General features: G+C 51.1%; 1 protein-coding gene across 1 annotated transcript in view; it reads left to right on the top strand.

Moving 5' to 3' along the window:
- The window catches only part of bmper (BMP binding endothelial regulator), a 116,070-nt gene that overhangs the window by 41,603 nt on the left and 59,387 nt on the right, over nucleotides 1-15,080 (top strand). Inside the window, exons 3-6 of the mRNA XM_085993737.1 lie at nucleotides 1,693-1,792; nucleotides 4,492-4,574; nucleotides 6,846-6,936; nucleotides 10,124-10,206. Of these exons, the coding sequence (XP_085849863.1) occupies nucleotides 1,693-1,792; nucleotides 4,492-4,574; nucleotides 6,846-6,936; nucleotides 10,124-10,206 (357 nt within the window). The remainder of the gene's footprint in view (nucleotides 1-1,692; nucleotides 1,793-4,491; nucleotides 4,575-6,845; nucleotides 6,937-10,123; nucleotides 10,207-15,080) is intronic.

Below are 15,080 nucleotides of genomic sequence, written 5' to 3'. Positions count from 1 at the left end.
CTCTTAATCATCAGTAAAGTGATGGGAGGTGTCATCGACAGTGCTATCAAGCGGCACTTACCAATAACCTGCTCACTGATGCCCAGTTTGGGTTCCGCCAAGACCACTCGGTTCCCGACCTCATTACAGCCTTGTTCCAAACATGGACAAAGGAGCTGAATTCCAGAGGCGAGGTGAGAGTGACTGCCCTAGACATCAAGGCAGCATTTGACTCAGTGTGGCATCAAGGAGCCCTAGTAAAACTGAAATTGCAAAGTGTTCAATGCCATTCACAACTCCTCAGATAATGAAGCAGTCCATGCCCGCATGCAATAAGACCTGGACGACGTTCAGGCTTGGGCTGATAAGTGGCAGGTAACATTCGCGCCACAGGAATGCCAGGGAATGACTATCTCCAACAAACGAGAGTCTAACCACCACCCCTTGACATTCAATGGCATTACCATCGCCGAATCCCCCACCATCAACATCCTGGGGATCACCATTGACCAGAAACTTAACTGGGCCAGCCACATAAATACTGTGGCAACAAGAGCAGGTCAGAAGCTAGGAGTTCTGCGGCGAGTGTCTCCCCTCCTGAGTCCCCAAAGCCTTTCTACCATCTACAAGGCACAACCAGGAGTGTGATGGAATACTCTCCACTTACCTGGATGAGTGCAGTTCCAACAACACTCAAGAAGCTTGACACCATCTAGGACAAAGCAGCCCATTTGATTGGCTCCCCATCCACCACCTCGTTTTGAATACCTCTTAATGTCTCTTCACTTCTCTTTTATTCTTTCATCCCCATTTCCCAGCCCCCAAACTGACCTTTTAATCTGTTTCATTTCCTGTGTTTTTTTCAGTCCTGACGAAGGGTTTCAACCTGAAACGTTGACTCTATTTCTCTCTCCACGGATGTTGCCTGGCCTGCTGAGTTTTTCCAGCATTTTCTGTTGTTATTACCGATGGCACTGGTTCTGGTTCAGTACGGTGCTGGTTCACGGTGCGAAAAATTCAAAATAATCATGTAGAAAATCTCTATCAGACGCCAGAAAATATAGTTAGACCGATATCAGGTGACTTTGGGCTGTGCTGCAACTAAATTTTAGGGGGTAGATCGACACCAGTCCATTAGTGGTGTAAATACAGGAAACTCACGTGAGCTGGTCTTTGGCGCGGTGGCGGGGCTATGTAAATGAGCGGCAGACAGTTTTGGCAGATTTATCCCAGAAGAGGTGAGAACGATCAAAGAAATTTGTGCGAAACGGGCGTAAATCAGTTACCCGCAAATGCCCTCGCAAATGAACAAAAGGCTCGTGATAAGTTGATGGGGTGAGATAAAGTAAGTAGGGAGGAGGCTCGTGTGGAGCATAAACACCAGCATAGACCTGTTGGGCCGAATGGCCTGTTTCTGTGCTGTAAATTCTATTTAAAAAAAATAACGGCACTGTGCCACTCTTACACCGTAGTTACACTGAAAAGTTCCAGGAAACTTGGGGCCAATAAATCAGAAAGGTTAAATAATAGCTGGCTGCAAGCTTGAGAGTTTATATCAGTTTCTGCGTTCTCTTCATCAGAAACTCTCATTAGAACTGCTCGATTAGATGATTCCCTTGCACCTCGTTGCTTGATCAGCCAGTGTATATGTGATCCTGTTTATGGTGTTACACCACTTGTCAATGATTCTTTTCCTTCATTTCTTACTTGCAGAACAAAGAAGTAAGATGTACAAGAGAGAAGTGTCCTGTGCTGCCCAAAGACTGCGCTCTCATTATCAAACAGAGAGGAGGCTGCTGTGAAAAATGCAAAGGTGCTTTAAAGTTGCTGTTTGCTGACTGTATCTCCGTGCTGTTTCAGGCCATGCGCGATGGCAGTTGTATTTTATTCAGTGCAGTTCTGACTCTTTCCATCGGATGGTTTGTGTTGATGCGCGGCACCGGTCACGGCATGCTGCAGATGCGGGCTGTGTTCTTCAAGACTTCCCTCCCCACCCACCCAATAAACACGGTGTTAGTCTGCACTGCCCGGGCATTGATCTGGGGGGAGCTGATCACTGGCCTCGCTCAACTTTCAATCCATTGATTTCACTGAGTGAGCAATCCGCCCCCTCGCAGAGCACCACCCAGCGTCAAGACCACAATTTATCCCCTTGCTTTTTTCACAAGCCTTTACCACAAGCCCAGAACCGTCTGGTAACTTGTCGCAATGGGCAGTCGTTCATTGTAAGTCCAGGCTGAGTGTCGGCGCAGTGCTAGTCACAAATAAAGCAAGCTCTTGTTCCCCTGTCGCACAAGCACACATACAGGCGCACACAGAGGAACATACACGTACACACTTTCCAACAGGATAGCAAAGAGTGAGATCCCTGGATAATTTACCCGGAAAGCAGGGTCACGGAAACTAATTGTGACACCCCAAGTTGAGATTGTTTAGCTTGGCACAGACCAGGCATTGTGCCTGAATCCTTCTGGTCTTTATGCTACACGGGCCATACGTGTAACCGCTAGCGCACTGGGGGTGCCTCAGCCAGGGGTGTATTGAGTAACGCTGATTTTCTTTTGCCCCTACTTGTTACCTTCCCACCTTCTCCTTCAGTCTGGAGGGCCCCGCCACCTGGACTGCGGGTTTCTCCGTGTCCACTGGCAGGTGGCCTCCCTCAAACCGAGACTGGGGGCAACCTCCGACTGTTCTGCCCCCGCCATGAGACGGAATGTTGCAGACCCGTGGGGAATCTCAGCCAGAGTTGGTCTCCTTCACTCACTGGGTCCGAGTGTTCTTCTAGAACGATTGGAGGCCGGGCTCCTAATGAATGCTTGTAGAGACACAGGGCCACCATGAACTCGGCCTCTAGTCTCTCTCTGTTTATGTTTCACGTTGTCAAACTGAGCGCCTTCACACAGTAATTATTTACCAAATCAAACGGTTGAGCAAAATATTTTGAAACCAGATATGTGTTTGCATCAGAGGATTCAGTAAGACCAGGTACCTGCCTCACTTCCTGCCCTCTCCCAAGACCACATCTGCCTCTTTCATCACAGTTAGCTTCTTAAAACAGTCAGAGCATTTTCACTGAACACCATGATTGGGAAAATCCCCGGGATACAAGGTTAAAATCCAGAAATTATCAGGGAGGAAGAAAAATCATAGAATCTTACAGCTCAGAAGGAGGCCATTCGGCCCATCGTGCCTGTGCCGGCTCTTTGATAGAGCTCTCCAATTAGTCCCACTCCCCTGCTCTTCCCCCATGGCCCTGCAATTTTTTTCCTTCAAGTATTTATCCAATTCCCTTTGAAAGTTACTATTGAATCTGCTTCCACCGCCCTTTCAGGCAGCACATTCCAGATCACAACTCGCTGTGTTAAAAAAATTCTCATTTGCCCTCTGGTTCTTTTGCCAATCACCTTAAATCGGTGTCCTTAGGTTACCGACCCACCCGCCACTGGAAACAGTTTCTCCTTATTTACTCGATCAAAACCCCTCATGATTTTGAACACCTCTATTAAATCTCCCCTTAACCCTTTCTGCTCCAAGGAGAACAACCCCAGCTTCTCCAGTCTCTCCGCATAACTGAATCCCCTCATCCCCGGTATCATTCCGGCGAATCTCCTCTGCACCCTCTCCAAGACCTTTTACAGGCGGAACTTTTACACCCAAAGAATAATACTTCTGCAGAATGAGTGCTTGTGCCGGCTCTTTGAAAGAGCTATCTAATGAGTCCCACTCCCCTCCTCTTTCCACACAGCCCTGCAATTTTTTCCCCTTCAGGTATATATCCAATTCCCTTTTGAGTGCTATGCAACAAGTTAGTATGATCTGGAATGCACTGCCTGAAAGATTCTGAAGGGGCTTGACAGGGTAGATGCAGAGAGGATGTTTCCCCTCGTGGGGAATCTAGAACTAGGGGGCATAATTTCAGAATAAGGGGGCACCCATTTAAAACGGAAATGAGGAGGAATTTCTTCTCTGAGGGTCGTGAATCTGTGGAATTCTCTTCCCCAGAGAGCTGTGGAGGCTGGGTCATTGGATATATTTAAGGTGGAGATAGACTTTTGAACAATAAGGGAGTCAAGGGTTATGGGGAGCGGGCAGGGAAGTGGAATTGAGGCCAAGATCAGATCAGCCATGATCTCATTGAATGGCGGAGCAGGCTCGAGGGGCCAAATGACCTACTCCTGCTCCTACATCTTATGTTCTTATGAAAGGGCAGTGGAAGCAGATTCAATAGTAACTTTCAAAAGGGAATTGGATAAATACTTGAAGGGGAAAAATTTGCAGGGCTATGGGGAAAGAGCAGGGGAGTGGGACTAATTGGATAGCACGATGGGCTGAATGGCCTCCTTCTGTGCTGCATCAATCTATGGAATGTTTGGATAGGGATGGGGGGGTTTTGGATCTGGATAGAGAAAGATGGGCCAAATGTCATTACTCGTCTGTAATTATCTTGCAATCTTCCTTCCTCGGACCTGCTGACTCTTTCTGATCTGTGTCTTTGTCTCCTCTCCCCATAAGAGTGTGTGTTTGATGGGAAGTTGTACAACAGCTCAGCAGCCTGGCTCGTCCCTTCCAAACCCTGCGTGATGCGGACATGTCAGGTACGTGTTCCTTCTGTGCCCAAAGCGTGATCGTGTGTTAAACTGCTGGCTGGATTGAAATGGTGAGGATGTCTTTCTGCCGGTGCTATTGTGACACAACAAAAAGTTATTACTTAAGAAAACTATTTTAGCTAGCATCTTCTGGCATTGAGTGACCACGTGTTGATTATTGGAATTGGCACTCACTGCCCTGGTTATCTCCTTCCGTTGACCCTGAACAGCCCTCCTTTGGGGCCTCCATTTCTCCGTCCCTGCCAGGACATCCCTCCTTTGCCTGACCACGTTTCCGCAGCTGCATCTCTGTCCTGCAGATATTTCTGGGCAAAGAAGTTGATGGATCGTTCTGAAGCTGGATAAGTACATGAGGGAGAAAGGATATGCTGACATGTTAAATGAAGCAAGGTGGGAGGAGGCTCCTGTGGAACATAAGCAGAAGTACATTCTATATAATTCTATGTAACTATTAGGGACGGAAACCTGTCGTCCTTACCCGGTCTGGGCCTATATGTGACTCCAGTCCCACACCAATGTGGTTGACTGTTAACTGCCCCCTGGTGTGGTCTAGCAAGACACTCAGTTGTGTCAAACCAACTACCAGTGGTTCAAGAAGAAGGCCCACCACCACCTTCTCAATTGGCCCAGAAATTCGGGTCGGGGGCTTCCCGCAGGTGTAAGCCTCCGATCTGCACTTACCTAGCGCGCCGGCCGTTGAGCTGTGGGCCTGCGTGGGATTCCGATCCTGAGCCTGCTCCAACTGCCGGCGCGCAGTGCTTGCGTATCCCAGGGGCGCAGTTAGTTCGAAGCAGCCCCTGGGATCATGTGGGCCATGGAGAGCCAATGGTAGCAGGGAATCTGTATTCATAGATTTGACAGGAAGAGCTGTCAAATCTATGAATACAATTCAGCCCCAAAACATCACTAAAACTTCAAATACATTTTTTTTTAAATCACATTTTTAAAATAACTATAAATTACATAAAATAACTATTTTAAACAATAATTTAAATTTTTGAAAAAATTAATTACAGTTTCTAATGGGGCTAAAAATAAACTTACCTTTCTTTAAAGTATTTAAAACTAATAAACCTGTGGAAAAAATGTTTTAATTTTACTTAATTCACCACTTACCTTGTTAAAAGCCGGCCTTGCGACTGCTTTTTAAAAGCGTAGCTCCTGGAGACTTACCCTCCCGGAGAAACCTGGAAAAAAAACGGAAGTTCCAGGCGCACGCGCTGCCTCTCCGGCGCACGTGTTCGACCTGTGAACCCCTTCCTTTAAGGGAACGGAAGTTCCGGTTTCCCGCACATGCACAGTGCATGCACGAAACCGGCACTTTCGTTGGACCTACGCGTGAGTACCCAGCGCGTACTCACCCATGGGGACCCGAAGTTCTGGCCCAACTTTCCTATATTACAACAGTGACTGCACTTCAAAAGTACTTCATTGGCTGTAAAGTGCTTTGAGGTTGTAGAAGGTACTATAGAAATGCAAGTCTTCTTTCCTTCCTGTCTTTCATTCTTTCTTTCGCATTCTAACATGCGCCTTTGAAGCACTTTACTATTGAGCAGTTGCGATAAGTAAAGCTCATTTCAAATTCTCGTCACAGAACATGAGGATCGATTAATGAAGTGGAGTTTAGCTGAATGTCGATTACCATTTGTGGATGTTTGAAGGAAGCAGGAATTACTGAAATATCAAAGTTAACAGCAGCAAAAGTGTACAGACACAAGTTTAATCGGGTTACACAGGGCACTGTGAGAATGGGTGGTGTCTCCTTGGATTCTGTTCAGTTTCCACAGAAATGTATCAAGTTTTTTAAAAAATAAATAAAAAATCCATCTTGCGTTTGTACCTGTTGTGTGACTTTGTCCCACGCAGCAGTTGTACGAGAGGTCAAAGAAAACTGAATCGAGCTTGTGCTGTGATCTGAAGCCCGTGCGGACACAGAGACTCGAATCAGTGAAGCTTTCTTCGCTCACACCTTGCATGATGCGCGTAAACAGGACGTGACGTAATAAAACTCACTACACACTTGGTTTGAGCATAAAGCAAGGCGTTAATCAACTTGTTTCAGAACATGGAAGTCTAGTTGTACTTCACTAGCTCCTTGTCTTTACAAAATGTCCCTGGAAAGCTGGGGCCAACGCCCGAGTATTTATACACCTTGGACGGCGCCACCAGCTGGCCGTCCAGTGTTATTTCATGGGTAGTTTCTCGATGATGAGATTTATGACAGGACGTAACAATGTGTGTTTCATGTCTTATCTGTAGGAAGGTGTCGTTACAGAATCAGAGGTGCTGTGTGTGGTCTACTGTAAAAATCCCATCGTGCAACAGGGCAGCTGCTGCCCAGTGTGTCAAGGTGAGCGAGCTTTCACCAGGAGGGACTTCTGGCTTTGCAAACCTGTTATTTTCTCTGTAGGCCTTTGGAATCGACTTTAAAAGCAAATGAAGAGAGGTAAGGATTGACCTTTCACCTCCGCTCCCGCCCGCCCGTCGTGATCCCAGCGAGACCAGCTGAGAGGGGGAATGGTTGACGTCGAATGTAGACAGGCGGGTTGTAGCGCATGATTCATGCTGCTTGGCTGAATACTCCTCCCCAATCACTCCTCATCCAGATGATGTTTTCAATTCCAAGTGTTTACCCTGGGGAAGATCAGAGGACTTGCTGTTTACCTGTTCTCTGTGAGTGAGGCATGCTCCCTCTCCCCCTCTCTCCCTCTCTCCCCTCCCTTCTTCTCTCCCTCCCCTCATCTCCCTCTCCCCCTCTCTCCCCTCCCTTCTTCTCTCCCTCTCCTCATCTCCCTCTCTTCCACTCTCTTCCACTCTCCCCTACTCTCCCTCTCTCCCCTCCCTTCTTCTCTCCCTCTCCTCATCTCCCCCTCCCTCTCTCCCCATCTCTCCCTCACCCTCTCACCCCCTCTTTCCCTCTTCCCCCCCTCTCCCCTCCCTATCTCTGCCTCTTCCCCTCCCTCCCCTTTCTCTCCCTCTCCCGCCAATGTGAAGATTTCAGATTTATAATCATCCCTGGAGATCCTGAGTTAAGAGACTCTTAAGTGATGGGATCTGCGAGTCAGAGTTATGGTTCCAAGTGTACGGTAGTTTGCAACATCCATGAGCCACCTCGGGGCACATGTTACACCTCTGCTTTGCAGTGAGCTGGTGAGATGGTGTCTGTGCTGTAACCAGCAATCTAAGGCCTCGCTTCACTAACAGGACTGTAGTGTACAGAACATGGTTTAGTGACGCTACAGGCCTGAGCTACAGACAGCCAGCGGAACTGTTCATTTCATTTCAAGTGACTGAGAACCCTTTGTCAAACATCAGTACAGGCCGTGAGTCATAAACCACTTGCTCACTCTCAGCTGCAATTTGAAATATTGTGTGTAATAAAAACTGAGCTGGTTTGTGGTTTTTTGTGATATCGACATGTGAAGGAGCTTTTGTGTTACGGGGATACTGTAACCTGGTGGTTCTGGTATTGGACTGGTAACCCAGAGGTCAAGAGTTCACGATCCCATTGAATTCACAAAGTCCGGTAATTTGTGGGCTAGCAGGAAAGTTGACGAATGTCCTTCAGGGATGGGAAGCCGTCACTTCGCCCCAGTGATGGCTTCCCTACACTTGACTCCAGTCCCACGGGGTGCGGTTTACTCAATACCCCTGGGACTATTCGGGATGAGCAATGAATGCTGCCTTTACTAAGGACAAGCTGCAGTGTTGTTGGTGCATTGATCGCGCGCAGTTAACGGCAGTGGACCCGTATCGACACATTGAGCTCCACACAGCTGACAACGGGATCCAACTCCTCACGGGCCTTGCGTTCTGGCCTCTCCTGTTAGCCCGTCACCTGAAATTGTTGGTGATTGAAGCCCAGGGCCAGTGTAGAGCTCGACCCGCAGGCAGCCCTGCTCCCCGGGGTACATCACTGGCCCCCAATGCCCAGCCAGACATCTTCCCATTTACTTCCCTACTCATCGCTCCCTCTCTGTTAGCCCCAGGGAGAACTTCCAGGCGTGTTTTCCGAACGATAGTCCTGCATATCCTCAGGGTTTAGGCCGTTATGGAGGCCGGGCGAGAGACCGCTGGTTCCAAGCCAGGGTTACTGCCTGGCTGCGCTTACACCAGAGATCCGGCTTTCTATGCTGGAGTCCTCCCTGTATCCCTCTCTTTCCCCCTTTCCCTTTCTCCCTTCCCCTCCTTTTTTTTTTCTCTCTCCCACATGGCAGCTGTCTCCCATTCTGCCAGCGCATTTCACACCTAATTTCGAGCCGTCTTTTGCCTCCACTAGTCCTATCACCATCTCGTCTCGTTTTGAATACCCCTTAATGTCTCTTCTCATTTGTTCTCTCCCAGCCTGGCCTCTCAATCTATTTCATTTCCTGTGCCTTTCCAGCCTTGACAGAGTTTGACTCGAAACGTTGTCTCTATTTCTCTCTCCACGGATGTTGCCTGGCCTGCTGAGTTTTTCCAGCATTTTCTGTTGTTATTTCGGATTTCCAGCATCCGCAGTATTTTGCTATCGTCCTCCCTTTATCTATTGGGGACTTGGCCTGGATGGTGTTGCTCAGAGCAGTCCCGTGCAATAAATTTTTAAGTCGGTTCACGGACTCCCAGGCCACCTGCCTTTTCTGCGGCCTGGAGGAGTCCGTGTTCCACGTGTATGTGGATTGTGAGAGGTTGCAGCCCCTCTTGCATTATTTGAAGGGGCTGCTCCTCGATTTCTGGCTGCACTTCAGTCCCACGCTCCTGATCTTTGGTCACCCGGTGTGGACAGGTCGCAGGGGGGGGGGTGGTGACCTCCTCGTAGGGCTGCTCCTGGGCCTGGCCAAAGTGGCCAATAACAGGTCCAGGCAGCGGGCGGTCGAGGGGGTCGTTTGGCCCGACTGCCCCCTCCTCGCTTCCGTGGCCACGTTTGTGCCCGGGCGGCCCTGGAGACGGAGCACACGGTGGGTGTCCGCCGGCATGCTCGAGGCCTTCCGCGACCGGTGGGCACCGCAGGCACTGGAGTGTGTCATCACACCCCGGCAACCAAATTTTAATTTAGTTGTTAAGTTTCATTTAACGCTTTAAGTTTAGTTACAGTCTATTTGTTTATGGGTTGCTCAAAAGAGTACACCAGAGTTTCCTTGGAGAGTGGGGGTGGGGGAGGCCCTTCCCCTCCCCCTCCCTGCAGCCTCTCACCCTGAACATGATGTCATAGAAGGAGGCGGGACTGGCGGGATCACATGGTCTGACAGAATTCCCCCGGTGCCCTGCCCCCGGTGTCTGAGCTGGGGAGGTGGGGCTCAGACTTTGAGCTGGTCAGTGTCCTTATAGCAGCTGGTCGGCCATCAGAAAGGAGCTGGTTCCTGGTCCTGTGGATGTCAGCTTTTGGTCGATTTGTGTAAAATGCCAGACGCTGGAGGGAGTTACAGGCTCTGATTAAGTCCCAAATTCAGCTGATGCCACAAACCACTGGCGCTCTCTGCCCTGGGCTCTGCTTTCCTCCTGTCCCCCTGCAGTTCCCTTTATTCGCTGTATAATTGGCCTCTTGTTGTTTATTTCAGGGTGTGAGTTTGGTGGTCAGCACTACAGAGAAGGAGAGGATTTCCACCCAGAGGGACACAGGTGTATTAAATGTTCCTGCACTGTGAGTATAAACTCCATTTACATAGAGTCCTGGGCTTAAATAATTGGCCATACTGAGTGTGGGGGGAGGCTGTTTTCTAACAGTTGGGGTATTATCAGCCAAGTGTAATGGGGAAAGTGTTATGGGAAGTAAGTTTAACACTTCCAGGAAGTGCGGCTACACACATGGCACTGTACACCGCGCCCCCGTACACTGCGCTCCCCATCCACCGCATTCCCCATCCACCACGCTCCCCATTCACCGTGCCCCCCATTCACCGTGCCCCCCATTCACCGTGCCCCCATTCACCGTGCCCCCCATTCACCGTGCCCCCCATTCACCGTGCCCCCCATTCACCGTGCCCCCCATTCACCGTGCCCCCCATTCACCGTGCCCCCCATTCACCGCGCCCCCCATTCACCGCGCCCCCCATTCACCGCGCCCCCCATTCACCGCGCTCCCCATTCACCGCGCCCTCCATTCACCGCGCCCTCCATTCACCGCGCTCCCCATTCACCGCGCTCCCCATTCACCGCGTCCCCCATCCACCACACTCCCCATTCACCGCTCCCCTGATTCACCGTGCCCTCCATTCACCGCACCCTGACGTAAGAAAACTACTAGGCACTTGGTCTGAGTATTAAACAAAGCTTTAATCAACTGTTTTACAACATGGAGATCTAGTTGTGTCCTTCACTAGTTCCTGTTAAAGAATGTCCTGAGCAAGCTGGGCCCATGCCTGAGTATTTATACTCTCCCTGGACAGTGCCATCAGCAGGCCGCCCAGTATTATTTCATAAGTCATTTCCACATGAATGACAAGATTCATGTCACCCCCCATTCACTGCGCCCCCCAATCACTGCAACCCCCACTCACCGCCACCCCATTCACCGCGCTCTCCATCCACCGCGCTCCCCATTCACCGCGCCCCCATTCACCGCACCCCTCATTCACCGCGCTCCCCATTCACCGCACCCCCCATTCACCGCACTCCCCATTCACCGTACTCCCCATTCACCGCGCTACCCATTCACCGCATTCCCACATTCACCGCACTCCCCATTCACCACACTCGCCATCCACCGCGTTCCCCATTCACCGTGTCCCCATTCACCGCGCTCCTCATTCACCGTGCTCTCCATTCTCCGCATACCCCCATTCGCCGCGCCCCCCATTCGCCGCGCCCCCCATTCGCCGCGCCCCCCATTCGCCGCGCCCTTATTCACCGTGCTCCTCATTCACCACGCTCCTCATTCACCGCGCTCTCCATTCACCGCGCTCTCCATTCACCACACTCCCCCATTCACCGCAACCCCCATTCACCGCGCTACCCATTCACCGCGCCCTCATTCACCGCGCCCTCCATTCACCGCGCTCCCCATTCACCGTGCCCCCATTCACCACGCTCCCCATCCACCGTGCTCCCCATCCACCGCGCTCCCCATCCACCGCGCTCCCCATCCACCGCGCCCCCATTCACCGCGCCCCCATTCACCGCGCCCCCATTCACCGCGCCCCCATTCACCGCGCCCCCATTCACCGCGCCCCCATTCACCGCGCCCCCCATTCACCGCGCCCCCATTCACCGCGCCCCCCATTCACCGCGCCCCCCATTCACCGCGCCCCCCATTCACCGCGCCCCCCATTCACCGCGCCCCCATTCACCGCGCCCCCATTCACCGCGCCCCCATTCACCGCGCCCCCATTCACCGCGCCCCCATTCACCGCGCCCCCCATTCACCGCGCCCCCATTCACCGCGCCCCCATTCACCGCGCCCCCCATTCACCGCGCCCCCCATTCACCGCGCCCTCATTCACCGCGCCCCCCATTCACCGCGCCCCCCCATTCACTGCATCCCCCCATTCACCGTGCCGCCATTCACCGCACTCCCCATTCACCGCGCCCTCCATTCACCGCGCTCCCCCATTCACCGCGCTCCCCCATTCACCGCGCTCCCCCATTCATGTGCTCCCCATTCACCGCGACCCCAATTTGCCACATTCCAGACGCAAGTCATCCTATTGTCTCTTTAATGGCAGTGATGAATCTGCAGGGTACATTATTTGGTGGCATTCCTGAGACAGGCTGTGCCTCACGTCACTGTGGTTTGTGCTGATGTGTGATTTGCCAGTTCAGTCAGACGGATGGGATGTGGTGCCTGTTGTGTGCACTGACACAGCGAGTGAGCGAGCACACAAACCATAAAAAACACCACCTGTCCTCCTCAAAGGTCAATCGCATATTTCACCCGCACTCCCAAACTCCCAGCCCTTGATTTTAATTTAATTAAAATAGAACAAGCAGAGGTTTGGGCGTGTGCTGAATCAGCCATCCCCGGCCCTGTGACCAGATCCTCTGTAGAGGGAGACTCTGCGCCAGGAGCGATGGGATGGGATGAGCAGTCAGTGATTTTGAGGAGGTCACTTCCAACTTAGGGGAACATAAAAGAAACTTGAACATTCATCGATTTTACAATTCTCATCCGTGTTTTCAAATCCCTCCATGGCCTCACCCCTCCCTATCTCTGTAACCTCCTCCAGACCTACAACGCTCCGAGATATCTGTGCGCCTCTAATTCTGCCCTCTTGAGGATCCCTGATTTTAATCGCTCCACCATTGGTGGCCGTGCCTTCAGCTGCCTGGGCCCTAAGCTCTGGAATTCCCTCCCTAAACCTCTCCGCCTCGCTACCCCTCTCTCCTCCTTTTAAGATGCTCCTTAAAACCTACTGACGTAAGAAAACTACTCGGCACTTGGTCTAAGCGTTGAACAAAGCTTTAATCAACTGTTTTACAACATGGAGGTCTAGTTGTGTCCTTCACTAGTTCCTGTTAAGAATGTCCTGCGCAAGCTGGGCCCGTGCCCGAGTATTTATACTCTCCCTGGACAGCGCCACCCGCAGGCCGCTCAGTATTATTTCATAAGCCTTTCTTTCAGGAATGACTGATTCATGTCACCGACCTCTTGGACCAAGCTTTGGGTCACCTGTCCTGATTGCTCCTTGTGTGGCTCAGTATCAAATTTTGTTTGATAATCGCTCCTGTGAAGAGCCCTTGGGACGTTTCACTTCGTGGAAGGCGCGGTATAAATACAAGTTGTTGTCGCTGCTCCTTGTGCCTCTCACCAGTCCACTCGGTGTGAGTCTGATGGTTGGGCAGTGGGTTCTGGAAGAGTCGGAGACACTTGGTGGTGAACTTGGACCCTTGTTGCGCCCGTTTTCCGGGCGGTCTATTTTAGGGGGCCAGCCTTCCGTGCCCCCCCCCAAACAGCGTTAGAAACACGCCCAACGCCAAAACTGGCTCGGCCGCCGCAGAGGCGTCCCCGGCGGATGTCGAAAACAGCCGTTAGGCCCCAGTAGTTATGCTAATAAGGTGTATAACGCCTGTTTTAGCACCCAACCTGGAAATTAGTTTACCCTCAACTGGCTAGGCCAGGGGCCCACTGTGTTCACCTGTTCCGTGCTCGGCCTAATCGGGGCCCTTAGAGAGCCAGCAAAAAGTTAAGTTTGTGAACAAGTAGTGGGTAAGACTGCTCACCATCGACACGCCGGATGTTTTTAAGTGTAATGCTAGCCACATTATCCTCCAAGGGGTTAAAGCCAGTTGTGTCCGTGTTGGACCTGTGCTAATGACATGTTTTCAATCACAGCCTCTGTGACACCACTTTGAGTCCACACATCGGCCCCATTACAGCTTCCCACACAACTGCCCCATTACACAGAAACATAGAAGATAGGAGCAGGAGTAGGCCATTCGGCCCCTTGAGCCTGTTCCGCCATTTAATGAGATCATGGCTGATCATCCAAATTCAGTACCCTGTCCCTGCTTTCTCCCCATATCCTTTGATCACCTTAGCCTCAAGAAATATATCTAACTCCTTCTTGAATATATTTAATGAATTGGCCTCAACTGCCCTGTGAGGCAGAGAATTCCACAGGTTCACCACTCTCTGGGTGAAGAAATTTCTCCTCATTTCTGTCCTAATTGGCTTACCCCTTATCCTTAGACTGTGACCCCTGGTTCTGGACTCCCCGGCCATCAGGAACATCCTTCCTGCATCTAGTCTGTCTAGTCCTGTTAGAATTTTATAAGTTTCAATGAGATCCCCTCTCATTCTTCTAAACTCTAACGAATATAAGCCTAATCGACCCAATCTCTCCTCATACGTCATTCCTGCCATCCCAGGTATCAGTCTGGTGAACCTTCACTGCACTCCCTCCATGGCAAGAACATCCTTCCTCAGATAAGGCGACCAAAACTGCACACAATACTCAAGGTGTGGTCTCACCAAGGCCCTGTACAACTACAGCAAGACATCCTTGTTCCTGTACTCAAATCCTCTTTTGAGCTCACAACTGCCCCATTACAGCTTCCCACACAACTGCCCCATTACAGCTTCCCACACAACTGCCCCATTACAGCCTCCCACACAACTGCCCCATTACAGCCTCCCACACAACTGCCCCATTACAGCTTCCCACACAACTGCCCCATTACAGCCTCCCACACAACTGCCCCATTACAGCCTCCCACACAACTGCCCCATTACAGCCTCCCACACAACTGCCCCATTACAGTCTCCCACACATCTGCCCCATTACAGCTTCCCACACAACTGCCCCATTACAGCTTCCCACACAACTGCCCCATTACAGTCTCCCACACAAGTGCCCCATTACAGTCTCCCACACAACTGCCCCATTACAGCCTCCCACACAACTGCCCCATTACAGCCTCCCACACAACTGCCCCATTACAGCCTCCCACACAACTGCCCCATTACAGTCTCCCACACAACTGCCCCATTACAGTCTCCCACACAACTGCCCCATTACAGCTTCTCACACAACTGCCCCGTTACAGTCTCCCACACAACTGCCCCATTACAGTCTCCCA

This window comes from Somniosus microcephalus, chromosome 7 (genome assembly GCF_052327205.1).
Source record: "Somniosus microcephalus isolate GS21.2 chromosome 7, FLI_Smic_1.0, whole genome shotgun sequence".
Taxonomy (NCBI): Eukaryota; Metazoa; Chordata; class Chondrichthyes; order Squaliformes; family Somniosidae; genus Somniosus; species Somniosus microcephalus.
The sequence above is the reverse complement of the archived record's forward strand: the minus strand, read 5'-3'. Positions and strand labels throughout refer to the sequence as shown.